General features: G+C 38.0%; 1 protein-coding gene and 2 pseudogenes across 1 annotated transcript; 2 read left to right on the top strand and 1 right to left on the bottom strand.

Annotated features, from left to right (window-relative positions):
* Positions 1 to 13,627: 13,627 nt before the first annotated feature.
* LOC131249720 (uncharacterized) lies at positions 13,628 to 14,566 on the top strand. The gene is made up of 2 exons (XM_058250490.1): positions 13,628 to 13,945; positions 14,030 to 14,566. Exons 1-2 carry the CDS (start codon positions 13,628 to 13,630, stop codon positions 14,564 to 14,566), a joined length of 855 nt encoding a protein of 284 aa, XP_058106473.1.
* A 2,048-nt stretch (positions 14,567 to 16,614) lies between these two features.
* Positions 16,615 to 21,346, top strand: LOC131249043 (ARM REPEAT PROTEIN INTERACTING WITH ABF2-like; annotated as a pseudogene).
* Positions 17,938 to 18,470, bottom strand: LOC131249044 (uncharacterized; annotated as a pseudogene).
* Positions 21,347 to 26,271: the final 4,925 nt, after the last annotated feature.

Raw genomic sequence — 26,271 nt, 5'->3', positions numbered from 1 at the left:
TCTCCAAAAAAGTTGAAGCTAGATGTATGCACACATTGGAATTTCACTTTTGAGATGTTGGATTCGGCCCTGGAATTGGAACATGTATTTCTAGAATATGTAGCGCGTGATAGAACATATGCTTGGTTGCCTACTGATGATTATTGAAGCAAAGCAAAAGAAGTTCACAAATTTTTGAAGGTTTTTATGACCATACAAAAATATTTTTTAACAATAAGTTTCCTACAACAAATATGTTTCTTCCATTTGTGTGGAAGATCAAGGATGCCCTGAAAAAAGCTGCTGATGACGGTCCATTTTTTCTCCAAATCATGACAGGTGGTATGCAAATGAAGTTCTATAAGTGCTGGGATGATTGTTATATGATAATGTCCTTAGCTATTGCTCTTGATCCTCGGTGCAAGATGAGTTATGTTAAGTACGTCTTCACGAGGATTTATCTTACTACTATGGCAGGATTCACAGTTCGATGTTTTGGAATAGTGGAAATTGCGAGTTAGTGAAGGAAAATATCTTACACTATCGGCGATGACATGAGATATTTTGTCAGTTCTTATTTCAACCGTGGCATCAGAATCTACGTTTAGCACAGGGAGAAGGGTCATGAGCAAGACTAGAAGTTCCCTTATACCAGATACAGTGGAAGCATTAATTTGTACACAAGATTGGTTACGTCCGAGTCTAGAAGATGATCTTGATGAGGAAGGGGAGGAGAATGTGAATGAAGCTGCAACACATGAAATAACAACAATATGATGGATGTTTAGGATGGATGTTATGATCTTGTTAGTTTATTTGAATTTGTAAATGCTGTAATGAGTATTCTTTTGACTTTTATTTTTATTTATCTGTTATGTTGATGGATGTTATGCAAGCTGCGTAATGTATTTCTACATCTGTTTGCTGACTTTTATTTTTATTTATCTGTTATGTTCATGGATGTTATGCAAGCTGCGCAATGTATTTCTACATCTGTTTGCTGACTTTTATTTTTATTTATCTGTTATGTTGACTTTTATTATTTTTTTAATCCATAAATTGCTTTTATTTTATGTCAGTATTTCATTATTGCTAAAAAGCCTAAAATACTTTTCCAATACAATATGTAAATATGTCTTCAAGCGAACTATCAGTTAATGTTTGGGACTATGGTTCCTTAGTCCATTCTCCAAATTCTGAAAAGTTCAAGATTTTGTGTAATTTACGTGGAGTCAAGTTTGTTAACAAAACTAATCGGCTCAGATTACACTTATCCTGTCGGGGTGGAGATGCAAAACCGTGTCCTAAAGCCTCAAAAGAAATCCAAGTTCTTTTCCAAGCAATTCTTGATTCAAACAAAAAAAACTTCCACTCCCCAATCCAAACTTTCTAAGGCAGAGAAAGAAACTAGATTATTAGCATTGGAAGAAGAACAATTCCAACTCGCCTTAAAGCACAGTATGGAAGAGCCTTCTACACATCGTGATGTCCTCTATGACCATATGATGTCAAAGCAGGTTAAAGTTGCACGGGTAAAAAGAAGAATAATAAGAATTCAGCTAAATTTCTCTCCAATCTAAGTGTGTTTTACAAGACATTGAGAACTACGTATAAATCTTCTCACAAAAATAGTTTGAAAAATCTAATTCAAACTATACAAGAGGAGGGCGATAAAAAGCTATCTCCACCTTCTGAAGATGGAGAGGTGAATGAGTACCTATATGAAACTTTAGATAGCAGCTCGGGCTCAGATGAATCTCTTCAACAGTAGTCAGTAGTGTATGACTGTATTCAGTTTGTATAAAATGTTTATATTTTATGCTTTGTCTAATGTATGTAAATATAGTAAAATTATAATATATCCTCTCTCTCTCTCTCATGAACTTGTAAATTGTAATGGGACGCGGATTACCTGCCAAAGCCTTTCCCATGAACTTGGTGTAAGGTTCGAAACTGGCCCGAACTCGAAGGTTCAAAACTGTCCCAAACTCGCCCGATTGCTGTCGGGTTTAGGATAGGTGTGGCTGCTGACCGGGCTGGGCCGGGCCGGGTTGAGCCCAGTCTGACTCGGATTGACCCGTGTACACCCTTAGGGCCTGTTTGGCCAGTTGGATTAGATGGGCTTAGGTGGGATGGAAATGCATCTGGTCCAGTGCTAATTCCAAAGTGCCAATTCCACTCCATGTTTGGGAAGAGTGGAAAAGCTTGGAAGTAGGCTGGATAGAACCGTTTTGGGTCCCGTGCTAATATCACTCAATGTTAGCAAGTTGTGTATGTCTCACCATGATGTGTGGGCTATATCCACACCGTCCACCCATTTTTCGAGATCATTTTAGAGCATGGGCTAAAAAATCAGGTAGATCTAAAGCTCAAGTGGACCCCACCATAGAAAGCAATGGGGATTGAATACTTACCGTTGAAAAATTCTTTGGAGCCACATAAGTTTTGGATCTGCCTTATTTTTAGGCGCATGCCATAAAATGAGGTTACAAAACAAATAAACGATTTAGATATAACACGTGTGTTATTGTCAATAGTTTCAAATGATGGTGGGTATATCCTTTCAATGTACCACCGTGTTACAAACACAAAAGGGAATTAAGCTTATCCCATGGTAACAGGGAACAGTCCCTGCCATGGGTAACAATGATGTTTTTTGAATCCCATCCCACCTAATACCGTGGGATCCGTCCGGCCAAACAGGCCCTTGACCCTAGTACCAAATTCATCCAAAAACAGCCCCACGCCCAAACAAAAACCCTCGCTCAGCTTTTATTTCTTGCACGGGGAAGAAATAACGGAGAATGGGGCGGAATAACGGAGAATGGAGAGAAAAAGAAGGAGAGATGCATCTGTCGTAGCAATCCTTCCTTTCACACTCTTGTAATTTTCTCCCTTTCCAAATACATTTTATATTTTTACCTACGTTTCTCTATCTCTCTCTGTTTCTTAGGGTTTTTGATCTCTATCTCTCTTTCAGTATGTCTAAGGATGAGATACGAGGATCTCTGCAATCCGATGTATGATATGGACATCAAGGATGCCTTAGCCCACTTGCCTCGTCAGATCATTGACCCTAGGAACCAGCATCTCAAGCGTTCAATGGATCTCTCCATAAAGCATGAATATCTCCCCGAAGATCTACCGGTCCTCTCTCTGTATATATCTGTCATCCATCTGTTCAATCGGTTTTTTTTTTTTCTTTTTCCAGATTTTGTCTATGACTGTAGGTTATAAAACGAGGTGCAAATGATTGAATCCGTGAAGTTTGCATCAATCTTTTTTTTTTTTTTTTTGAATTTGGTTATGTTATGCTTTGGCACCTTACATGCTCGATCAGTATGTCGCCTCTTCCCTTGTCGACTTTTATGCTAAATGCCAATGTATTGAGAATGCTCGGCAAGTGTTCGATAGAATGCCTCAAAGAAGCGTGGTCTCGTGGACTGCATTGATTCAGGGTTATGCTCGGACTGGGAGATCGTGCAAGGCAGTGGAGATGTTTGAGTGCATGCAGCGAGAGGATGGAATCCGACCTAGTGCTGTTACAGTTTTGAGTCTGATCCCTGCTGCATCTCTCCATTCTCATTTAGGAGATGGAGAGTGTATCCATGCTTGTGTCATTAAATTGGGATTCGAGTCCAACTCCCTCATGGCCACTTCGCTTGCCGACATGTATCTCAAATGCTGGGCTGTAGAAAATGCGAAGCAGGTGTTCTATGGTTTGTGTGATAAAAATGAGATCTCGTGGTTGGTTATGGTTTCTGGACTGGGTCAGAATGGGTATGTGGGAGATGCTGTTTCATTTGTGAGTAGAATGCTCTGGGATTTAAATCTGATTCTTGACTCCACTGCGCTTGTAAATCTGGTGGCAGCATGTGCAGACACTGGAGACTTAGAACATGGCAAGTGGCTCCATGCCTACATCATAAAGACTGGGGTGGAGTTGGATGCATTTGTTAGGAATTTAGAGGGCTTTCTATGGAAGATCTCTCAGGAGATTGGGGAATTTTGTAACTGTTATTTTGTTAGGTCTCCCGGAAATTGAGGTTTTGTAGGGGCTCCTGGTTGTTTTTGTTCTTGGTTACTTGTTTTGGGTTAGGGTCATTTACAGCCCGTGTTCTGTATCTCTAGCAAATACAATCATGATTTGAGAGGAATAATATGGTCCTTTGTTCTCTTGTAGAGTAGAATTATGTGTTTAGAACCTTTTTTTTTTTTTTTTTTTCTTTTTTTGCAAATCTTCTCTGTAGAGATTGTTCAATGCTGATTTCCTATCACTATGTAATATTTCTAGCAAATACAATCATGTTGATGCCCAGTGCTTTTCATGAATTCATGAGATTTCCCCGTTCACTGTTGTGGTTTTCTGGTTGCTTCCTTGATTATATCCTTTCCGATTGCATTAGGCACATCAGATTGTTTTTTTCATTGGCATTTGGTCCATGCAGGAGTCCTTGGACTCATCGAAGCCAGTTACATCTGCAGATGTACAGCAGATATTTGAAAACCTTGCCAAGAAGCGCTAACGGACAGAGTAAGTATTTCCAGGATCTTTTCTTACAAGTCCTATAAATACTTTAGATGTATTTGCTGTCACTGTTTCTTAGATCACATGGGGCTTGAAGACAATTAGAATATATGTGTAACATTAGACTTAAGTCTAACTAGGATTTGACTTAGTAGATTCACTATTTTGAGTTATGGTATTTCATCCAATGATGTTATTATGCAAAATCTATAAAACTTGCGTGCCTTTTCCTATTTCACTGCTGTGACGCCAATGGATGTACAAGACAAGGCTGCTGTTACTGCTCTCAACAGCAGAGTTTTCAGACTGTCTTAAAGCAAAAGAAGCCTGGGCCTAATGCCTGATTAGTGTGATGTAGAGAGAACCCTGAAGCCTGGTCTTAAAGCCTGACTGGTGTGATGTAGAGATAAAAGCCTGACTGGTGTGATGTAGAGAGAATGGCTTTATAGCCTTATAAAAGTTCATGAAGTCTCCTTAAAAGCAAAGAAGCCCAATCTTAAGGCCTATGCTCTTACTTAGATATATAATTTCCTAAACTACCTCAACTTGCAATGAAGAAAGCATCTGAATTAGGCAAGTAAAGATTTTCTAGCAGTCACCATGTCATGGGAATATTGTAATACTGGTCTGTTATTAAAAATTTAGTTGCTTGCATTTTTTACCACTTGGCCATAAAATGGTAATGGAATAGAAATTCATTTGCTTAGAATGTTATATTCACTGGACATGATGGTTTTCTGTGCAGATACTGGACACAAAACCCCAACTATTTTTCCATCTTCAGCAGCAGAGGTTGATAGAACTAGTTCGGAATGGAAAAGTAGAAGAAGCTCTGGAGTTTGCCCAGGAGGAGCTTGCACCAAAGGGTGAAGAAAATGTGATGCTCTTTTACCTAGTTCAGTATTCCTGGTTAGTTTTATTAATTAAATTTTTTTTTATCATGGTAGAAACCTGTCAGCCTCACCGAGTTCTCTTCTTTTGCTCTAAATTATGGAGGCTCTTTTCTCATGATCATATTTTCTCTATTTGATTGTTCGAACAAAAGATTTTCTTTTTCTTTGATTCACGCAACACCAGAATTATTAGTTGGTACATTTCATGCAAGGATGGAAGACACTGCCAACTAGATTTCCACTTAAATTATAAAGTTTCTTACACAATTTTTTTACCAAGTTCTTAACAAATTCGAGCTTCTACAGCCAAACTTTTTAGAGAAGTTGGAAAGGACAATTGCACTGCTTGTATTTGAAGATGTGTCAAATTGTCCTGTGGGGGAGCTTTTGGGCATATCACAGCGCCTAAAACTGCGAGTGAAGTGAATGCGGCCATTCTCACAAGCCAGAGTCATGAGAAAGGTTAGGAGATTTTCCCTGCATTTTGCACTATTTCACAAAATGGAGACCATTTAATTTCAATTTTCTGCTTCTAACCCCCTGGTCGATAAATAAAAAGAGAAGATGCTGGTTGCTACATTGATCATCATATGGAATTTTAAATTGCCATTTCATAACTCTAGCTTCTAATGCCTCAATGGATTGAACTGGAAAAACTATGAGTGGGATTTAAATGATTAGAATATTGATTTCTCTAGTTACTTTTCTGCATACTAAACACACAAAATGTATGGCTTCATGAGTAAGATGTATGGCTTCATGATTTCTCTAGTTACAATATTGCAATCAGGTACACTTTACATTCTAGGATCCAACCATGCACTAAGGGTACTCAAAGACTTTCCCCAAAAAAGCTGCGCACTGAATGCAATCCTCCCGAAATTGCAATTGGATTCAGATGGTTCTGTTAGGAATCCACTTGTGAGTTGGGGTTGGAAAAAACTGGGAAACAAAGTCCTAGAAATTTGGTTCTTGTTTCCCACTCTGACACATGCAAGTTTTTAGTTCTCCATTGAAAAGAAGAAAAAATCAATTTGGGTGATCTTCCAAACAGGCCTTTAATTGATGCTCAGTTGTCATTTTGGAGAATTGTGTGAAACATGCTCAAGTTGTTTTAATTGCTACATTGCTGTTCATCTATCGTTTTCTTTTTTTTTTTTTTTAATTTTTTAATTTTTTAAAGCTCATATTTATATTTTAAAAGCAGGTAGGCGGGAAATGTGAGGAAAACATGCTCATTAGTTTATGGTAGAAAAACCTGGGTCATAAAAATGCTTGATGACTGGTTTGGAATCTATTCACAAGAAGTAAGATTTATGCTTGGTAACCAATGTATTAAAATATGGTTACGTTACCTAACAGTAATGGCAGTGCCCGTTACATGATACAGGACCATGGAACCCATTTTGAAAAAAGAAAAGAAAAGAAAAGGCCAATACAGAGCCGTGGCGGACCGATTAGCACCGTAATGGGCTGATACGGGGCTGTTAACACCTTTTCCTTTAAAATAAATTTTGATTTCTGGATTGGTATGATGTTCATGCTAGATGATATGGCGCTATCAATAAGGGAAACAACAAACAGGAGCTGATTGGGGTTGCTGTGGATCGGATACAAGGTGTTTTTGATATGGAGCTATCAATAAGGGCAACAATAAGCAGGAGCTAATACCATGTTTGAATGAGCCCTTTAAATGTTTTTTTTCCCCCCCTCTAGATTTCTATTCCAAATAGAAACTAAAATTTCAATTTGAAAAGTGGGTGTGATTCTCATGTTTTTCGCTACCCACATAATTGACAACAAAAATGCAAGCCATTTGTTCAATGGCTACTGATTAAATGGCTGGATTGATCCAATCAAAGTAGTTCACAATAACTTTTTTGTTGGTATTGTGCTTTTATGAATGGATTAAAATGAATGATTGTATTTGATTGAATGAATGAATGAATGACTATGCACAGGTTTACGGATGAGTTAAAATAAATGATTTAGCCACAGTTGTTGAGAACTGAGGTTAAAAAGTGAATTTAGCCTTAGTTGATGCCAACAAAGGCTAAATCCATCTTTAGTCTCAGTTTTGCCTCAATTACCTAAACTAATACTGCAATTCCCGTGGCTAAAGGCTTTAGCCTCGGTTGTTGAGAACCGAGGTTAAAAATAGATTTAGCTTCAATTGGAGGCAATTGAGGCTAAAATTTGGATTTAGTCTCGGTTGGAAACAATAGATGCTAAAATTTTGATTTAACCTCATTTTGAGACAATTGAAACTAAAAATATTATTTTAGCTTCACTTGAAGAACCGAGGCTATAAAAGCCGTTTTAGCCTCGGTTGCTAAAACCAAGGCTATAAAAGCCGTTTTAGCCTCGGTTGCTAAAACCAAGGCTAAAGCCTTTAGCCATTGAGGTTCCAGCCTCAGTTTAGATAATTGAGGCAAAATCGAGGCTAAAGACTTTAGCCTCAGTTTTTAACCTTTTTAGCCACAATTTTGAACTGAGGCTAAAAGCCTATTTTCTTGTAGTGGTCATACCCATTTTGCCCAAGATTTTCTTGCAGCGACCGGACGAATGACTCTTTAGGCAGATTTAATTGAGAATCTACGCGATGTTTCCCTTGTTTAACTGGGGAGGTTTTCTCCACTTCGAGTAGAGATCTCCTTCGAGGAAACGTGCCGAAGGACGATGGGGGGAGGAGGGATTTCACTACAAGAAAAAGGGGCTTTTGCCTTAGTTCAAAACCGTGGCTAAAAGGGTTAAAAACCGAGGCTAAAGCCTTTAGCCTCAGTTTTGCCTCAGTTATCCGAACCGAGGTTGGAAACGCCGTGGCTAAAGGCTTTAGGCTCAATTTTAGCAAGCGAGGCTAAAAAGACTTCTATAGCCTCGGTTCTTCAAGTGAAGCTAAAATAACATTTTAGCTTCAGTTGCTTTGAAATGAGGCTAAATCAAAATTTTAGCCTCTGTTGTTTCCAATTGAGACTAAATTTAAATTTTAGCCTTGATTGCCTACAACCGAAGCTAAATCTATTTTTAACCTCAATTCTCAAGAACCGAGGCTAAAACCTTTAGCCACGGGAGTTTTAGTCTTAATTTGGATGACAGAGGCTAAAGATGGATTTAGCCTTTGTTGGCATCACAACTAGGGCTAACTTCAATTTTTAACCTCAATTCACAACAACTGAGGCTAAATCATCCATTTTAATCTATTCATAAACCTGTGCGGATTCATTCATTCAATCAAATCAAATACAATCATTCAATTTAATCCATTCATAAAAGAACAATACCAATAAAAAAAAGTTATCCGTCTATTTAAAGTTTTCAAAACAAACTATAAATGCAACTAAGGAAAAACACTCGAAAAACCAAGGTTTGGTATAATTGGGCTTGTAACAGCTGACACGGTTAGCTCTGATTGACTAGGCCTCTCCAATCTGTCCAGCTCATGTTGAAAAGCAGGTGTTGAAGCACACAAGGATGCAAACATCCAGAAGCCAAAGAAATCTCCTGCTGCTACAAAACAAATAATGGATGTTCATCACAACCAAGAGATACGTTGCAAGTCAAAATTTGCATCTTGTAAGAAGGCATGCTCTAGATTCAAGCCATTCACCAAGAAAGTAATTAGTATTAAAGTAAATTCTAGTTAAACAAATACCTCAAGGATGTAGCAGGCCACCCGCAACTCATCACTGGCAGAAATTCCGACAGAAGTGCCAACCTGGAATTCCCAATGTTCCAACTACTAGAGTTATATATAGTATAGGATCATTAGATAACCTTTTTACATGTTTTGAATGTGATGAACAGATATACATGTAACACTTGCCATAGATAAAATGAAGAAAGTAATTTATTTCACCAGAAAAAATGTTGGCATGTATGCAAAAGATTCGAAGATAGTATGACCCAAATATCCCTGAAATAATAAAGAAGAATACAGCCATATTGTGCACATGAAGTACAACAATGACTAAAAAGAGCTTTGATAAGCCCATGCGTCAAGGCTGCCATTTACACAACAATGTTCAGGCTGCCAGTTTATAACATAATCCAAACACGCAAAAAACTTATATAGCCAATAGAAAAATCTAAGCCCATATGCTCAAAACACCCAACACCAAAATTCCACCCATCCATTAATAACTAAACAAATCAACCCAAGTGAAAGTGTACAAAACAAATGGATGGCTAGAAAAAAATTGTTTTAGCCAAGCATTTCTTTTGTTAACTGTTGCTCATCTGAGTGAAATGGCCTTATTTTGGCTAGAATATCTAAACCGTGTTGCATACCTAATGGAAATCTCAGATCCTGTGTGCCACATTGGCATGTGTGCCTGCATGTGGATGGGAAAGGCTTCATGCATGTGTGGGAGTAGCAACTTCTTGAGGCAATATACCAGAACTTGTGAAAGAAACCTGTACAGCAAAGGAACTTCACACAGTTAGAAAAAAAAAGTTTCTTTCAATCCAACATTCAATTTAATAGAACATATCAGCTTTAGTTCTCATTTTAGAGGAATTTCTCTCCTTATGGATTCAAGTATACTTGTTAAGGAAGAGACATCAATCTCTTCCTCTTCCTTCTCTCTATGCATTGCTATGCTAGCATGTTTGGAGGTTGCTATGTTTGCATTGAACAGAATGCCCATTAACCTAAATGGACATCGAATTCATTTATTCTATTTATTCCACCGTTTAGCCATGGTTAAACGACTAAGTAACTCAGACCAACTCATTCGGTCCTGAGTTGGGTTTGTATTGGTCTAACTTGCGTGAGCTAGGGTTGACTTGGGGGGGGGGGGGGGGGGGAATTGTGGTATCGAACCAGAGCGGTTCCAACTGAGTCTGAGTCAACTTTTCGACTTGGACAAGACTCAGGCCGTGTTTGTTAACGCTGAATTTTTGCACTTAACGCGGAATGGAGAAAATTTTCCGTGTTTAGTGGTGTTTGTTAATGCGTTGTTAACGCGAAAGACGGAAAGCGCTAAGTGGTTTTTCACTGAATTCTTTCAGTGATAGGAGTCTGGCTTAATGGTGAACGCGGAATGCGCTCCGTGATTTTTCATTAAGCAAAAATTTTTTACTTCCAAAAGTACCCCTTTTCAAGTTATTATGGAAAGTTTTTCTTTTCAATTGCTTGCGCAATACAAAATCAACCTTTAACCTACAGATCTTCTTTATGCCCCACCATGATTTATGTGTTTGATCCACATCGTCCATCAACCTTTTCAGATAATTTAAGGTGTGATCCAATAAAAGAAGCAAGTCCAATGATTAATTGGACTATAAGGTGGGGATTGAACGTCCACCGTTAAAAACTTCTTGAGAGCTTGAGAAGTTTCAGATCAAGCTGATCTTTGTGTTTTCACTTCATCCATGTCTACATGACCTAATGAATAGGTTGGATGGAAAAAAAAATCACAGTGGCCCATGTCACTTTGATCTCTTTGAACCGTTCGTACAACGGACGCAGATTGCGTATTACCCCCCGCCCGTCCCTAGCTCCGAACGGGCTGTTCTGTGGGCAGGCCCACCGTTATGTATCTTTAAATCCAAACCCTCTATCCCTTTTCTCATATTATTTTAAGGCATCAAGGAAAAAATGAGTTAGATCCAACAATCAAATGGACCACATCATAAATGACTCTTGCATTTAATGCAACTGGTGCATTTTAATGCAACCAAAATTATTATTTGGTGTGGTCCACTTGAGTGTTGAATCTGCCTCATTTATGCATTCAAGCCTTAAAATAATCTGAAAAGGGGGACTGACGGTTTGGATGTACATATACATCACGGTGGGCCCGTCCACAGAACTGCCCGTTCGGAGCCAGGGACGGGCGGGCGTAGTACGCAATCCGCGTCCTGGTTGAAAACGGGAACGGATTGGCTACTCCCCCTGACACCAGCCCCGTGGCTGCTGGTCGGTGCTCTGTGGGACCCACCATGATGTATTTGTTTCATCCTTTCCGTTAATCCATTTTTACAGATCATTTTAAGGCTTGATCCCAAAAATGAGAGGTTTATAAGTCTCAGCTGGACCACACCGCATGAAAACAATATTGATTGGACATCCATCATTAAAATCCTCCTCAGGCCCATTGTACTGTTTATTTGACATCCAATTAGTTGATTAGATCATACAGCCCCAGATGAAGGGAAAAAACAAAAATCAACTTGATCCAAAACTTTTATGGCCCCAAAATGTATTTTAAAGGTGGACGCTCATTCAACACTGTTTCCTGTAATGTGGTCCACTTAAGAGTGGGATATAACTAATTTTTGTTCTCAGATTGTAAAATGATCTGCTAAAATAGATGGGCGGCAAGGATGAAGCACATACATCATGGTGGGTCCCACGGAGCACCGACCACCGGCCATTGGCTGGTGTCAGAGGAGTAGCCAATCCGTTTCCGTTGAAAACGGGCGCGGATTGCGTACTGACGGCGTCAGTAGCAATGTGGCTACTGACAATACTCTGTGGGCCCCGCATGGTGTATTTGTGTTTTATCCAAGCGGTTCATATATTTTTATAGATCATTATAGAGCATTATAAGAAAAATGAGAGATATTAATATCTCCAGTGGACCACACCACAAGAAAATAGTGGAGATTGAATGCTCACCATTAAAAACTTTCTAGGGCTCACTGTAATGTATTTGTCATCCAACCTGTTGATTAGGTCACCCACACATGGTAGGAGCTTAATTTAAAACTTTTGTAGCCTTTAAGAAGTTTTTAATGCTAAATGTTCAATCACTGCTCTTTCTTGTGGTGTGGTCCATATGAGATTTTGATCCGCCTCATTTACGGTCTTATGGGATAAAATAGTCTGAAAAAAATAAATGAATGGCATGGATAGGACACATACATCATTATGGGACCCACAGAGCACTGTCAGTAGCCACCTCGCTACTGACGCTGTCAGTCCGCAATCCGCGTCCGTTGAAAACGGACGCAGATTTCCTGCAAAAGCCTTACGCAGGGAGTAACTGCGCAGGGAATTTGGGTTGGCCCCACTGAGATGTTTGTGTGAAAGCCACACCGTCCATCCGATTTTACAGATCATTTTACGTTATGCAACCAAAAATAAGGTATATTCAAAATTTTAATCGACCACACGAGAGGAAACAGTGGAGATTTACTGACCACCGTTGAAACATTTATATGGCCACGAAGGGGTCTAATTTTTGGTATTTTCACTTCATCCCAGTGAAAATGACCTTTTAAACGGCTTGGATGGAATATAAACATCAAGGTGACCCCCACCATGCATCCCAACGCGGGAACTTCCTGGGAAAGAAATCCCAGGACAGCTCTAGGACGGGAACGGACTGGCTGCTCCACTGCCATCGGCCAGCAGCTGATGGTCGGTGCTCTGTGGGCCCTACCATGATGTATGTGTTGCATCCATGCCATTTATCTATTTTTTCAGATCATTTCGTGGAATGGGACAAAAAATTAGGTATATCAAAATCTCAAGTGGGCCACATTACAGGAAACAGTGTTGAATAGCGTCGACCATGAAAAAACTTTTGGAGACCATAAAAGCTTTGGATCAAGCTGATCTTTGTTTTTTCCCTTCATCTAGGCCTGTATGACCTAATTAAAAGATTGGATGTCAAATAAATAGTACAGTGGGCCTTAGGAGGATTTTAATGATGCTTATCCAATTATTATTATTTTCCTATGGTGTGGTCCACCTGAGATTTATATCCCTCTAATTTTTGGGGTGATGCACTAGAATGATTTGTAAAAATGGATGAACGGAATGGATGAAACACATACATCATGGAGGGGCTAACAGAGCACGAAGTTCCTACGAAAGGCTTTAGCAGGAAATCCGCGTCTGCTCCTCTTCACACGAAGTTCCTGCATTGGAAGCCTATATGGGGCTCATCGAGCTCAAGTTGTACGAACAGTTTTAAGGAGATCAAAGTTGGCGGGAAATAATCTGGTGTAGTACCAATTCACGTTTATTTTTTTATAAAATACAACAGGCTTCTCATTTACTTCTCCACTGCATCATCAATTATTTTTCAGCATCTTTATAAAAGATTATAAATATTTCTCTTCGACAGGTATTACAGTCTCTTTATCTTTCAAATTGACTTGATTTTCATGAGTTTTTGTCTTTTCTATTTATTTCAATCAAGTAAATTTATTAAAAGATTTTTCCTCAATTGTTCTTCGTTAAACAATTCTCAGTTTATAGTAGACTATTGTAGCGATGACTTCAAGGGATAGTGGCAGGGCAAGATGGAGTGATTTGGAGAAAAAAATATTTATTGATTGTTGTCTTGAAGAAGCACATAAGGGTGGTAGGTCAGGTTCAAGCTTGACCAAACAAGCATGGAACAAATTAATAATTGAGTTGAAAAAGCGTACAGGAAAAGAATTTAATCAAAAGCAATTGAAGAATTTATGGGATTATCTGAAAGTACAATATACTGCGTGGATAAAATTGATAAGCATTACGGGACATGGGTACAATGCATTGACGGGCCAATTCGATTGGCCTGAAGAAAGATGGGATGAGTACATAAAGGTAATTATGAAATTTTGTTATATAGTTAAATAAGAATTTGCCTTTCATCAAATTAAGACATGATTTTATGATTTTTTTTTGTAGGCAAATAAGAATGCAGCTCAATTTCGAAATAGACCACTATCATTTGAGAACGAATTGAGGGCCTTATTTGAAGGTTTTGTTGCAACTGGTGCTGAAGCCTACACAACACATAGCGACAATCTTCTCGAGGAGTATTTTGGGTCGTCATCTCAAATACCTTCAAATACACCTATGAGTGAAAATGAAATCAATTTAGGCAATCTCAATGTTAATATAAATTCAGCTACTAAAGAATGCCAACAGGCACCGCTTGTCGATTTAGAAGCTCATCAACGCAAACGACACAAACCAAATAGGAAGAAGGATATCCAAAGCAGCGTAGATGCACTCATACATCAGTTGGAAAAGACAGATGCAGAAGGACCCACTATCAAAGAATGTTTAATGAAATTAAACAGCATGTTATCAATAAGAAGACCAGATCCATTATACTTTAAAGCTCTAAAATCGTTTACCCAGAAGAAGGAGAACAGAGAAGTGTGGATCCTTCTAGAAGAAGAAGAGGATATGAAGCTTTGGATAGAGACTTTAGATTAGTGTGTGGTTTATTTTTTCACATTTTTTACATTAGTTTTATTTCTTTTTCTTTAATGTTTTGACATTAGCTTTGCTTATAGACTTTATATTAGTGCTGTTCAGTTTGAATAATTTTAATATTAGTTTAATAGTTTTATTTCTTTCACATGTCTTTAATTCCACTGTAACTCTTGATTTATCGATATGCTGAAGATTTTTATATAGAGCATATCGATTTTTGTCGATATAAGATATTTAAGAGATTTGTTAATCTTAACTAGTTAATTGTTTAAACATCTAATTGAAGTCTTTACTTTCGATATTGACAGAATTATGGCATTAACAAATGAACAGAAGAAATTATTGAAGATTATTGTATTAAAGCTGTATTTAATTATTTAGAGACGTTTACCAACAGAATACAAGCAAGTTCTCCTGCATTACCTGGATCATATTTTGTGAAAGAATTGCTAGATGGTCCATCTTCAGTTTGCTATGAATTGTTTAGAATGGAGAAAGATACATTCAATAGTTTGTGTAACTTGTTTCGCATTCGAAGGTGGTTATTTGATAGTAGATATGTATCACTCGAGGAAAAGATTGCCATGTTTATAATGACAATTAGTCATAACCTTCGGAATAGATTGGTAAGAAATCGATTTGTACATTCAACACAAACGGTGCATAAGTACTTTCATGAGGTATTATTTGCTATGCTAAAATTTGCCAAAGAAATGATTGTCACTCCATCATTTGATCAAAATGTCCAAGATATCAGAACACACCGACATCTTCGGCAAATATTTAAGGTAAAACTTCATATAAAAAAATATAAATATATTTACTTATAATTGAATCATCGTACTTAAGGGTTAACAATTTACCTTTAATGTTTAGGGTGCCGTTGGTGTGTTAGATGGAACCCTCATTCCTGCATGTATCCCGATAGATAAACAAATACCTTATAGAGGAAGAGGAAGGGGTGAATGTGCTCAGAACGTTATGGCCATTTGTGACTTTAATATGATTTTTACATATGTCATAGCTGGATGGGAAGGGGTGGCACATGATTCAAGGGTACTTATGGATGCTGTACTTGATCCAACAAAGAAATTTCCATTGCCCCCTCCTGGTAATATTTAATATACTTTTTCATATAACTTGATAAAATTATAACTTAAAATTTTGCTAAACTGTCATTTGTTTTTATGTTGATAAATACTATCTTGTTGATGCTGCTTACACTCACATAAGAGGATTTATGGCACCATACCGTAATGTTCGGTATTGGTTGGGTGACTTTCGTAGTGGTGGGCGGCCTACTAGTAAAGAAGAAGTTTTTAATCATATGCATGCAAAGTTACGGAATGTAATCGAAAGGTCTTTTGGCGTGTTGAAGGCGCGTTTTGCAATTTTGAAGCGGATGGCACCATATTCCTTCCCGACGCAAAGAGACATAGTTATTGCATGCATGACACTACACAACTACATCAGAAAAGAATCCATCTCCGATCCACTCTTCCAACAGTACAATGATGAAAATGTTCTTTCAGAGATGAATATCGAATCAGAGAATGATATGCCTGAAGTGGAAGGAGTATTTGGAAACTTTGAACAAACTATTATGTCCAATATGCGAGAAGAAATTGCCGCCACACTTATACATGCAAATCATTAATTTTTTATCTGTTTTTATGAATAATGATATTTTAATTTTCTATTAAGTACTTTATAGTTTATTTGAATTCAATAGAATAATTTTATTTTCATTTAATAAAAAATAATTTCTTTATAATATAAAACATTTCAAAACAGGAGATAGATAGGGGTAAATGTGTCAAATTAACATATTTCAGACATTTCAGATGTTTGTTAACAAACAGATTGTTTCAAATTCAGTACTTAATTTTCAGACTTCAGCCATAGTTACCAAACAAGTTTTTTGACTTCAGATTTCAGATTCAGGCTCCAGATTTCAGATTCAGGCTTCAGATTTCAGATTCAGGCTTTAGACTTCAGATTTAACAAACGGGGCCTCAGACTTGTCTGAGTTGTCAAACCATGCGCTTGACAGACTTTCACCTTCTGCTTAGCCCTCAATCAAGCAATTTAGCCACGGAGCTCATTTAAAGATATGTTGTCATGAGAGGCAACATTAAGAACTGTAATAGGCAATACTTCATTGATGGCAATTGAAGTCTGTTACCTTATTCAGCCATATTGCAAACCAAACAGTTCCCAGAGAACCAAAGGAGAAGAACACTGATGGCCACCCGAATTTATGTATCAAGAATGGCGAAAATGCCAGCCAACTGATCCAAGGTACATCCCACTGTATACAAGTGCTAGCAATCTGCTTCTCTCTGCTACGGGAATCCACTTTGACAGAATGTTATTCATAGCGGGCATTGCAACACCCTGAAAAGAAGATAAAAATCTCAACTTGAAGCCAGTGAAATACAATTTCTTACCAATTTAAAGCAAAAGATATCTAATTTCAACAGTACAAGAGAAATCAATTCACAGTTCTTAAACTCGCTGAGTTGACTTGAAACTCGACTTGCTGAGATTTTGATCCAAGTCACGGAGAAACTTGGAACTTGGTCTGACTCCATCATGACTTGGGATGACTCATCCTGCAACCGCTTTTTATCTTACTCTCAAAACCCTAACCCTTGTTCCAGCATTTCAAAGCATTTCAACTCTCGAAAATCACCAAAATTTCAAATTCTTGCATCTGATTTCTATCAAATCCTGGGAATTCCGAACTTCTGAATATATGGAAAGAGGAGTCGCCGAATCTGCTGTTGTTTCTCTTGATTGAGACCCCAGGATTTCGGTATTCTGAGGTATGGCAGTTTTTCCTAATCCTGGAAATTTACTGTTCTCAATGCTTGCGTTTTAGTCGATTTCTCCAACATATGGGATTCAATTCCGAATGGAAACCCTAGCTTTTGGCATTTTCAGGAGAAATCAAGAATTTTCAGGATTCTAAAGCTTTGAGTCTTTATAAAACCCTTTTTTCATTCATTTGCTTTTGCTTCTGGTATTGAATTCTTTTCAGGAAGCCCAGGTCTCGGCAACTGTGGCGAAATGTGGCATTCTTTTTTCTTTTTTTTTTTGAAGATTTTGTAGCTTGAAGGCTCTATTTTCTAACCCTAGTTATGGAATTCATGTTTACGATGAAGCGGTGCTATATGACAACCTGATCGAGGCAAACCAGGGACCGGAGTGGCTGATTAGGATGGTGGTGAAGGGAAGATGCAGTGCAGGTTGAATTTCATGTTATTCTCTCTTCTTTTTTTTGAAGCCAAAAATTTTCAGTTATGTTACCCCCCAACTCCAACTTGAAATTAACATAGTTGTATTCTATCCATCCTCCACATGAATGCTGAGGGAATTAGGTTAGTTTCCACTTGGTTAGACTAAAAATTGCAATCCATACGGATAGTGAATCCAAACGCAACCTCATAATCTACACATAGTAGCAAAACTAAAGATCACAACTCGCTCAAAAGATCTTCAACTCACTCCTTTCCACTTAGCTTGGCCAAGGTTTTAAGAATGGAATCTCACCAATAGATAATATAGAACCATCCCAATGTGTAAATTCATAGTACCCGGGGCTTGTACATCTGAATGTCTTTTGCTCTGGACAGGAATCACCATGAAAGGGGCAGCGGAACTGCTGAGGTGTCAAGCAGAATTCAGCTTTTGAAGCTGAGCTTTTGCCAAATCAGCTTGCTTCTGTTCGGACGCAATTGCCGATATGACACTTGTCTGGAAGAAGATACTACCATTTTTTTGATAGACAGCGCGCGAGGAAGAGACTATTCAACTCTCCAATTGAAACCTCATGACTTCTTATCTGTTCGAGAAGATTATATTTGGGGTCTTCAGCTGAGGACGAGGTAGAAGAAGCCATCTTTCTCCCTCCCTCCTTCCCTCAATTTCGTGTTATTGTACGTGTTTGATGAAATTCCTCAACCAGATTTTGTTTTGTGTTTCTCAGACTTTGTAAATGACAATGTAATTGTAAATGAGTCTAATATGTTCTTTTTCTTGATTTTCTTCTCTATTGTCACATAAAATTTTCACTGTTCTAATGCAGTCATGGTCAGAAAATGCTGAAGCATTAGGTCCAGTGCGATGGATATACTTAATGTAATGTGAGTCATGACCATGCTTCAAAGAGACTTAGGAGTGACCGGTATGTCTTCTTCCCAGTTCCTGCTGAAGGATGTGTTTGGTTGCACCAAATACCATGAATTTTTATGATATTTCAAATTCTAATTTTTACATTCAAGTTGGACCTGAAAGACACTCAATTACAATTTGAGTGTTGCTTCCTCATTATTAAAATGAGTTTGTAATTCTTTTGACTTAGGCAGCCAAACAGAGCTTCAGTGATCTTCTCCACATTACTAAGTTAAAAAAGAAAAAAAGAGAAAAATATTTTTCAGTTATCATAAGAAGAAAAGGATCATCGCAGGCCGCAGATGCCCTTTTTCAGTTGACTGTGGACCTTTGCATACTTATCTTCCTGTCTATTTGTAGGCTGCATATTGAAAGATTTGGATTGTCCAATCAGGGAGATTTTTGGTGGCATAGTCCATCCATGGTGAGGCCCAACTAACCAATGACCTGGATTACAGAACTGTTGTGCCCCACTTGTCAGAACTGAAAACAGAGTATACAGTGCAAAGGCTTCAGTCGAGAATCCTGTATTTCTTATGCATATACTCTTACCAGCCTCACTTCCAAGAGCCGAAACTCTTACACAAATGCTGGCATTATCGCCGAGCAGGTGAGTTCTTCGCATGAAACTGATTGAAAGTAATGTAACCAATTGAGATCTACTAACCATATGATGAATACCGACATCATTACAGTTGACAGATTCCTCGTCTGAACTGAATGGTCAAAATTCAAAGTTTTGCATCCTAACTCACTGTACTAGAATGAAAACATTGAGAAGACACGAGGGAGATCACAATGCAAGCCCACTAACTTGGTATGACTCCTTTGGATGAATAAGAGATAAGGTGATGGAATAATATGTGATATGTGATATTCAAGTTCATGTTAGTATGACTGTATGAGTGAACCAATTAAGCACAACATGGGTAGTGGGGTGTTGAGATCTCAGCTGGTTCAATTTGGATTGTGATGTCAAGGGATTCACCAGGCTTAGGTGTTGACACTCCACTTGCAACAGAAAATTATTACTTGGGCATTGTGATGTCAATACATGGTTGGCAATCCCCCTATTTATCACTAGAAGTTTCCAGTGAATTGAGTATAAATGTTCATTTTGGGCATGGGAATTACTTGGGCATTGTGATGTCAATACATCGTCTGTTCCTTCTTAACAAAGATATAGGGGCATGGCCCTTCTTTTGAAAAAAAAAAAAGGCCTTGGGTGGTGCAAGTCCAGCCTTGAGCTTTTGAACGGTTCCAATGTCAGTCTTGAAAGCCGTGGCGAGGATTTGTTGGTGGGATAGAGGGGTGTGATTGAAGGTGGGATAGAGGAGTGCTTGTGTTGGATTTGTTGCATGGCTATACATTTTATATGGTTGGTGTGGATGAGCTTAGTGCTTTATGTGGGGCCCATTTAGACTAGGTGGACAGCTGTGGTTGAAATTCACTAGGCTGTTTTTGTGTTTCAAAAAAAAGAAAAAAAAAGAAAGGTAGACAATTCTCATATTGTACAAACTGATATCTATCATCATCGTCATCATATAACTTATAACTAATATCCATAATATCATCATCATCATCCAAGCCTTATCCCAACTAGTTGGTGTCTGCTACATGAATCCTTTTCCACCATTCCACTCTATCAAGGGAACTAGTATCCATAGTATAATTCATATTATTATTTGTACTTTGTAGTGTCGTCACTAGTTTGTACTTGTACTTTGTAGTGTCGTCACTAGTTGGGAATGAGTTACAGGAGAAGGATGCGAGAGACATAGAGATCCCCAATATAAGATCGGAGGTGTTTGAGTTGATGATGAGGTTGGTGGTTTCTATCTTTTGTATTCCTTGCCTCTTACAAAGCATGCCCTGTTTGATGTTTGACGTGTTTGCTTTCATTTGTTGACAGATTCATATACACGGGTTCGGTTGATGTTACACTAGATATTGCACAGGATCTCCTCAGAGCCGCAGATCAGTGTCTCTTAGAAGGTCTCAAGTGACTATGCGAGTATGCCATTGAACAAGTGAAGAAGAATTGTGTAATTTGTTTAGGCTGTTTTGCTTTTCAATGGAAGGTTGGTTCTGATAATAGAAAGCTTCAAACTATTCAGGATATATCTCATGACAATGTCTTGGGCATGTACGAATTGTCGGAGGCCTTCCATGTCATGTCTCTAAGGCATACATGCGTCTTGTTTATCTTGGAGCAGTTTGATAAAATGATAACTAGGCCTGGGTAAGCTTCCTCTTTCGCCATTCAAACTGTAGATGGCTCAATCTGAAGAGGACTGTTTCTACTTGCAGTAGGATTCTATTCCTACTTGCATGAATTGCCTTCACATTTCTCTTCACTAGTTTGTGTGCGTCCAACAGAAACAAGGTCAGAGTTCATGCATTTTGGGGACGTTAGGCTAAATTAGGATAATAATCCATGGCCTGATCTGCTTCAGTTAATTTCAAATGGATATTGGTGACATATTGTACTTGCAGAGACAGATTTTCTAGTTTTCAACTTTCGTTCTCTTATTCTCCTTAATTCAGATTTTATTTTAAAAATTTTGAAGTTTGCCACATAAATTTTATATTTTCGTTCTCATTCTTTTGCACTTTGCCTTTGTCCTCCTCATGTTCTGCTCAAACTTTTCAATTTTGACAAGATCGGTGAATCAAAGATTGTTTTTCTTGTTTTACAATGAAAGCTTTGAGGCACTATATCTGAACAATTTGAAACAATGAAAACTGGGACAAACAATGAAATTGCCAGGTATTATTTATCAATCTCTTCCACAAATAATTGATCTTGCTTAATTTATATTTTTGTCGTTTCATTTATATTCTTTCAGAACCCGCTCTGCTGTAAAACATTACGGTATATGATGGTTCCCAGCAGGTTTAAGTTGGAGGTTATTATATAGAGTTGGTTGGATATCATTGTAAATGTGGCCTATGCGATGACGGCTGATTTTTGCCCAAGGTGATCCTTGTGGGAGGGCCTATATATGAGGCAGGATGTCACACACCTATGACACATGTTGAAAGCTATCTATCAGGTGGATGGTAACTTATGATCGGATATCATCGTTTCTCATACACACAAGCACATGTACACACATGTATATTGAAAATGGACATTCATGTTCATTTGTAGTCCGTTTTGAAAACATTAAATAGACCGTTAACTGTTTTATTGGTATTGTGTTGATTATTTTTTCTTGATGAATGTTAAACGGGTGAAACATGTACGGACAGGTTTAATCATTGATTGATTATGATATTATTAAAGGCAAAAAACTAAATTTAGCCTATATTATTGAGAACTGAGGTTAAAAACTGGATTTAGCCTTAGTTGATGCCAATAGAGGCTAAATCCATCTTTAGCTTCAGTTTTGCCTCAATTACCCAAATTGAGGCTGCAACTCAAGCCTCGGTTATTTAGAACTAGGGTTAAAAATATATTTAGCTTCAGTTGGAGGCAACTAAGGCTAAAAACATGATTTAGCCTCATTTCGAGGCAACCGAAGCTAAAAGGATCCTTTTAGCTTCAATTGAAGAATCGAGGCAATAAAAGCCTTTTTAGCCTTGGTTGTTAAAATCGAGGCTAGAGCCTTTAGCTACGGGGGTTGCAGCCTCGGTTTGGATAACTGAGGCAAAATCAAGACTAAAGGCTTTAATCTCAGTTTTTAACCTTTTTAGCCACAGTTTTGAACTGAGGCTTAATTGCCTTTTTTGTTGTAGTGAATATTTTAATTAGTGGTTGGGATCAGCCTAACTAAATCAGCTTCATTAATAGGCCCATCCACAGTAGCTCTAGACAGATGAACGGTCCGAATATCATACACGTATGACGTGTATACTAAGATGGTGTGATTGATAACTATGGTTTAGATGGTAGACTTTTAGCCTCGGTTCCTATGTAATTGAGGCTAAAATGTTGATTTATAGTAAGAAGCAAAATAGTAGACTTTTAGCCTCAGTTCCTATGTAACTGAAGCTAAAAAGTTGACTTGTAGCTTCACTTTTCTTAGCAACTGAGGCTTTTAACCTCTATTGCTTACAAATTGAACTAAAATTGTAGACTTTTAGCCTCGGTTCATATGCAATAGAGGCTAAAAAGTTGACTTACAGCTCCACTTTCTTAGCAACTGAGGCTAAAAAGTAAACTTTTTAACTTCTATTACTTACTGAGACAAAATAGTAGACTTTTAGCCTTGGTTCCTATCCAACTGAGGTTAAAAAGTTGACTTACAGCTTCACTTTCCTAACAATTGAGGCTAAAAAGTGAACTTCTAACCTCAATTTCTCACTAAATGAAACAAATTACTAGGCTGTTAGCCTCGGTTCATAAGCAACTGAGGCTAAAAAGTTGACTTGTAGCTTTACTTTCTTAGCAACTGAGGCTAAAAAGTGAACTTTTAACCTCAGTTTTTTACTAACTGATGCAAAATTGTGAACTTTTAACTTTAGTTTTTTACCAACTAAGGCAAAATGAAAGACTTTTAGCCTTGATTTCTGACCAACTGAGGCAAACAAATAAACTTTAAGCCTCAGTTCCTTTACAACTTAGGCAAAAAAGCAAACTATTAGCCTCAGTTTCTTAACAACTGAGGCTAAAAGGTTGACTTTAATCTTGGTTTCTTATTAAGTGAAGCAAAATAGCATACTTTTAACTTCAATTTATTATCAAATGAGGCGAAATGGTAGACTTTCAGCCTTAAATGGTAAATTTTTAGCTTCAGTTTCTCAACAACTGATGCAAAATAGTGAACTTTTAAATTCGATTTTGCAACAACTGAAGCGAAATAGTAAACTTTTAACCTTGATTTTGCAACAACCGAGACGAAATAGTAAACTTTTAACCTCGATTTTGCAACAACCGCGACGAAATAGTAAACTTTTAACCTCGATTTTGCAACAACTGATGTGAATTAATAGACTTTTAGCGTCGGTTCCTTAGCAACTGAGGCAAAAAATGAACTTTTAGGGCTTGTCTTTTAACTCTTAAAATTAACACTTAACATGGAATTGAGAAAATGCCCCGTATCAAGAGTTGTTTGTTAACGGCAAAATCGTAAAGTGCCTAGTGATTTTCCGCGATATTTCATTGAATTCTTTCCGGGATAGGAGTCTGGCTTAATGGTGAATGCGGAATGCGCTCCATAAATTTTTCTATTAAAATTTTTTTTGCTTCCAAAATTACCCCTTTTCAAATTACTATGGAAAACTTTCTCTTTTAAATTCTTTTTTTTTTTTTTTTAGCTTATTAGTACACCCCACCCCCACTAGGAAATCCATACCAAGACTTCAATGTTGAAACGAGGTATCTTTCACTCATTTGTTTTGTTTTGTTTTCTTCTTCTTCTTCTTCTTCTTCTTTTTTTTTTTTTTTTGCCATTATAGAAAACGCACTTTTAACATGTGAAACTTACTTATGTCTCACCATGATTTGCGTTTGATCCACACCGTCCATCAAGTTTTACAGATCATTCTAGAGCATGAACCTAAAAATGAGGTACATGTAAAAACTCAAGTGGGCCACACCATAAAATGAAAGGATTTTAAGTGGGGCCCAATTGTGATTTTTGTGAGAAATCCTACCTGTCCATCCCTTTTTTGATATCATTTTAGGACATGTAACCAAAAATTAGGAGGATCCAAAACTCAAGTGGGCCATACGAGATGAAACAGTGCAGAAAGGAATGACTACCATTGAAATCTTCCTGGGCTCCACCTTGATGTTTATATTCCATCCAAACCGTTTATAAGGTCATTTTCGCTGAGATGAAGTAAAAAAACTAAGAATTTAAACTGATACAAAACTCGTGGCCATATGAATGTATCAATGGTGGTCACTAAATCCCTACTGTTTCTTCTCGTGTGGCCTAGTTAAGTCTTGGATACACCTTATTTTTGGTCGCACTTCCTAAAATGAGATCGGAAAATGGATTCTCAAAACATTGCAGTGGATCCATAGAATCCTTTTGCAGGAACCCCATGCGAAAGGCTACTGAAATGACATCACCAAGTTATGTGGGACTCACCATGATGTATGTGTTTTATCCACACCGTCCATCCATTTGGTGATATAGATTTAGGGTATGAACCAAATAACGAGTCAGATCCAAAACTCGAGTGGACCCCACAATAGAAAACAGTGGAGAGAGTGCTGTCCATCGTTAAAAATTTCTAAGGGCCACAAAAGTTTTCGATCAAGCTGAAATTTGTGTTTGACCTTCTTTCATGTCTGTCTTAACTTATGAATATGTTGGATCTTAGATAAACATCATAGTGGACCTTAGGAAGGTTTCAACAGTGGGCATCACTCCTCCCACTGTTTTATGTGGTGGGGTCCACTTTAGATTTGGATCTAACTCATTCTTTGTCTCATGCCTAAAAATGATATCTCCAAATGGATGGATGGTGTGGATACAACACATACATCATAGTGGGTCCCACAGAACTTGGTGATGTCACTTCAGTGGCGAGTCTCCCTACTCAACCTGTTAGTATCTAATCCGCCTCCTCGTGTGAAAGCCTTCCACAGGAACTCCCTGCCAAAGATTCAGTGTGGGCCTACTGCCATGTTTGTGAGAAAGCCAGTCGGTCCATTAGAGCTGGGCATTTCATACCTGAACTGGTGGATCCGGCCCGATCAGACCCGATTCAAACAGAACAGATGGTCAGGATCGGTCAGGATTGGGTAGCGTAATCCAGATCTGAATTATTTTCGGGTCGAATCCGGATAGGCCCTGTTCTGAACCGACCCGATCCGAAACCCGATCCGATTGGATCTGATTCGGACCGTATATATATATATATATATATATATATATATATATATATATATATATATATATATATATATATATATATATATATATATATACACACTTTTTATGGCCAAATTGCTTTAGGCGTCAAAATCCTACCCAATGTACACTTGAGCCCGTCAACTCTATCTCTCTATATCTCTCTATATTTGTGATTCTCTTTCTATATCTGTCTCTCTATTTCTGTTGAAGAAGAAGGCAAGAAGAAGGTTTTGGAGCTTGGATTTCTCTGCTGGAGAGAGATATATTGAGAAATGATCTATAGTTGTATACGGAAGAGAGAAAGAGGGAAAGAGAAGAGGGTCACAGCTTTCGGACCATCCATTTTGTGGGTCTGATCACAAGGTATGTTTTATTTCCAAACCATCCATCCATTTGGCGAGCTCATTTTAAGGCTTTGGATATGCATCAATTTTAGGTTCAACCACTAAAATGATATGGAAAAACGAATGGACGGTGTGGATAAATCACATGCATTCAGGGTGGGCCCCAACAGAGTTTACTCAGTACAATAAGAGGATTTGCCGATGTACCACACAATGCTATATAGCTAGCTATAGTTAGCTGTAGGTACGTGTCATGCCAAGATGGACGCGGATTTCCTGCGAAAGGAAGTTCCTGTGCTGGGAACCCATGTGGGACCCACTGCGATGTTTGAGCGAAATCCTCCCCGTCCATATGTTTTGTGAGTTCATT

The sequence above is a fragment of the Magnolia sinica genome, chromosome 6 (assembly GCF_029962835.1).
Source record: "Magnolia sinica isolate HGM2019 chromosome 6, MsV1, whole genome shotgun sequence".
NCBI lineage: Eukaryota > Viridiplantae > Streptophyta > Magnoliopsida > Magnoliales > Magnoliaceae > Magnolia > Magnolia sinica.
Note: the sequence above shows the minus strand (reverse complement) of the source record. Positions and strands in the feature narration are given on the sequence as shown.

Coding starts and splice junctions, on each gene's coding strand:
- LOC131249720 (XM_058250490.1), top strand. CDS start 13,628: ATGACTTCAAGGGATAGTGGCAGGGCAAGATGGAGTGATTTGGAGAAA. Junction 13,946..14,029: donor GATGGGATGAGTACATAAAG/GTAATTATGAAA, acceptor TTTTTTTTGTAG/GCAAATAAGAATGCAGCTCA.